Below are 2,500 nucleotides of genomic sequence, written 5' to 3' on the forward strand. Positions count from 1 at the left end.
TAAATAAATTGACTTGACTTGACTATATCTATAAATGAACTAAATTAATAACTTTTTTACAACAAAAATAAACCATCACTGAACTCACTGAATCTGGACTGTGACGCTATTTCCTTCTTGAAACAAACTTTGTTGCATTATTTTCCTGTTATCTCTGTAAAGCTGCTTTGAAACTCTGTGCTGTAAAAAGCGCTGTATAAATAAAGGAGACTTGACTATAATAAGGAGTGAAATCATATTTATGGAGAGTAACAATGCGAATCCCAGTGTATTCACCAGTATCCTGTAACTCGTGTGTGTGTCTGTGTGTGTGTGTGTGTGTGTGTGACTCACGTTGTACAGCTCCAGGTCACTGATGCGGTTCTGCTCCTCCAGCGGAGCGTCGGCCGCACACACACTCGGGTTCTGCTTCTGATTGGGCCGCTGCTGCTGGAAGTTCTGCGTCTTGTGCAGGTTTTGCATGTTGTGTAGATGAAGCTGTGCGGTCTGTGATGACGGGCGGAGCATGTGTGTGAGTGTGTGTGTGTGTGTCTGCGCAGGAACAAGACCTTTCTGAACCTGCTGCCCGAAAGAATACTGAGACGACCTCTGATCCACCAGCAGCTTACTGGTGTCCAGAGCCACACCCTGACACACAAACACACACACACACACACACACACACACACACACACACACACACAGAGAGACACACACACACACGCACACGCACGCACACACGCACACACACACACACAGAGAGACACAGACACACACACACACGCACAGACAGAGAGACACACACACACACACACACACACGCACACACACACGCACACACACACAGACACAGAAACACACGCACACACACACGCACGCACACACACACACACGCACACACACAGAGAGACACAGACACACACGCACACACACACACACGCACGCACACACACACAGAGAGAGAGAGAGAGAGAGAATATAATTTATGTTGATATTTTTAATATTATTCTATGTATTTCAAGCTTTGGAAATATTGTATTATTTAGAGGTGGGCGAGAACTGTTTGGGGTGGTGTCGGCGTGTGTGTATGTGTGTGTGTGTGTATGTGTGTACCTGTGTGATGGAGCCGAGCGAGGACGAGGTGGGGGAGAACTGTTTGGGATGGTGTCGGTGTGTGTGTGTATGTGTGTGTGTACCTGTGTGATGGAGCCGAGCGAGGACGAGGTGGGCGAGAACTGTTTGGGGTGGTGTCGGCGTGTGTGTGTGTGTGTGTGTGTGTGTGTGTGTACCTGTGTGATGGAGCCGAGCGAGGACGAGGTGGGCGAGAACTGTTTGGGGTGGTGTCGGCGTGTGTGTGTGTGTGTGTGTGTGATGGAGCCGAGCGAGGATGAGGTGGGCGAGAACTGTTTGGGGTGGTGTCGGCGTGTGTGTGTGTGTGTGTGTACCTGTGTGATGGAGCCGAGCGAGGACGAGGTGGGCGAGAACTGTTTGGGGTGGTGTCGGCGTGTGTGTGTGTGTGTGTGTGTGTACCTGTGTGATGGAGCCGAGCGAGGACGAGGTGGGCGAGAACTGTTTGGGGTGGTGTCGGCGTGTGTGTGTGTGTGTACCTGTGTGATGGAGCCGAGCGAGGACGAGGTGGGCGAGAACTGTTTGGGATGGTGTCGGCGTGTGTGTGTGTGTGTATGTGTGTGTGTACCTGTGTGATGGAGCCGAGCGAGGACGAGTTGGGCGAGAACTGTTTGGGGTGGTGTCGGCGTGTGTGTTTGTACGCGTGTGGGTGTGTGTGTGCGCGCGCGCTTGTGTGTGTGTGTGTGTGTGTGTACCTGTGTGATGGAGCCGAGCGAGGACGAGGTGGGCGAGAACTGTTTGGGGTGGTGTCGTTGCGTGTGTTTGTGTGTGTGTGTGTGTACCTGTGTGATGGAGCCGAGCGAGGACGAGGTGGGCGAGAACTGTTTGGGGTGGTGTCGGCGTGTGTGTGTGTGTGTGTGTACCTGTGTGATGGAGCCGAGCGAGGACGAGGTGGGCGAGAACTGTTTGGGGTGGTGTCGGCGTGTGCGTGTGTGTGTGTGTGTACCTGTGTGATGGAGCCGAGCGAGGATGAGGTGGGCGAGAACTGTTTCGGGTGGTGTCGGCGTGTGTGTGTGTGTACCTGTGTGATGGAGCCGAGCGAGGACGAGGTGGGCGAGAACTGTTTGGGGTGGTGTCGGCGTGTGTGTGTGTGTGTATGTGTGTGTGTACCTGTGTGATGGAGCCGAGCGAGGATGAGGTGGGCGAGAACTGTTTCGGGTGGTGTCGGCGTGTGTGTGTGTGTACCTGTGTGATGGAGCCGAGCGAGGACGAGGTGGGCGAGAACTGTTTGGGGTGGTGTCGGCGTGTGTGTGCGTGTGTGTGTGTGTACCTGTGTGATGGAGCCGAGCGAGGACGAGGTGGGCGAGAACTGTTTGGGGTGGTGTTGGCGTGTGTGTGTGTGTGTGTATGTGTGTGTGTACCTGTGTGATGGAGCCGAGCGAGGACGAGGTGG

The 2,500-nt window shown here is 53.7% G+C and overlaps 1 protein-coding gene across 1 annotated transcript in view; it reads right to left on the minus strand.

Annotated features, from left to right (window-relative positions):
• The window catches only part of LOC143738088 (CREB-regulated transcription coactivator 2), a 55,230-nt gene that overhangs the window by 3,568 nt on the left and 49,162 nt on the right, over positions 1–2,500 (minus strand). Inside the window, exon 11 of the mRNA XM_077229980.1 lies at positions 334–627. Coding sequence (XP_077086095.1) covers positions 334–627 — 294 coding nt within the window. The remainder of the gene's footprint in view (positions 1–333; positions 628–2,500) is intronic.

The sequence above is a fragment of the Siphateles boraxobius genome, unplaced genomic scaffold (assembly GCF_051911475.1).
Source record: "Siphateles boraxobius isolate OS27281-9 unplaced genomic scaffold, OSU_SipBor_1 137, whole genome shotgun sequence".
Lineage (NCBI taxonomy): Eukaryota > Metazoa > Chordata > Actinopteri > Cypriniformes > Leuciscidae > Siphateles > Siphateles boraxobius.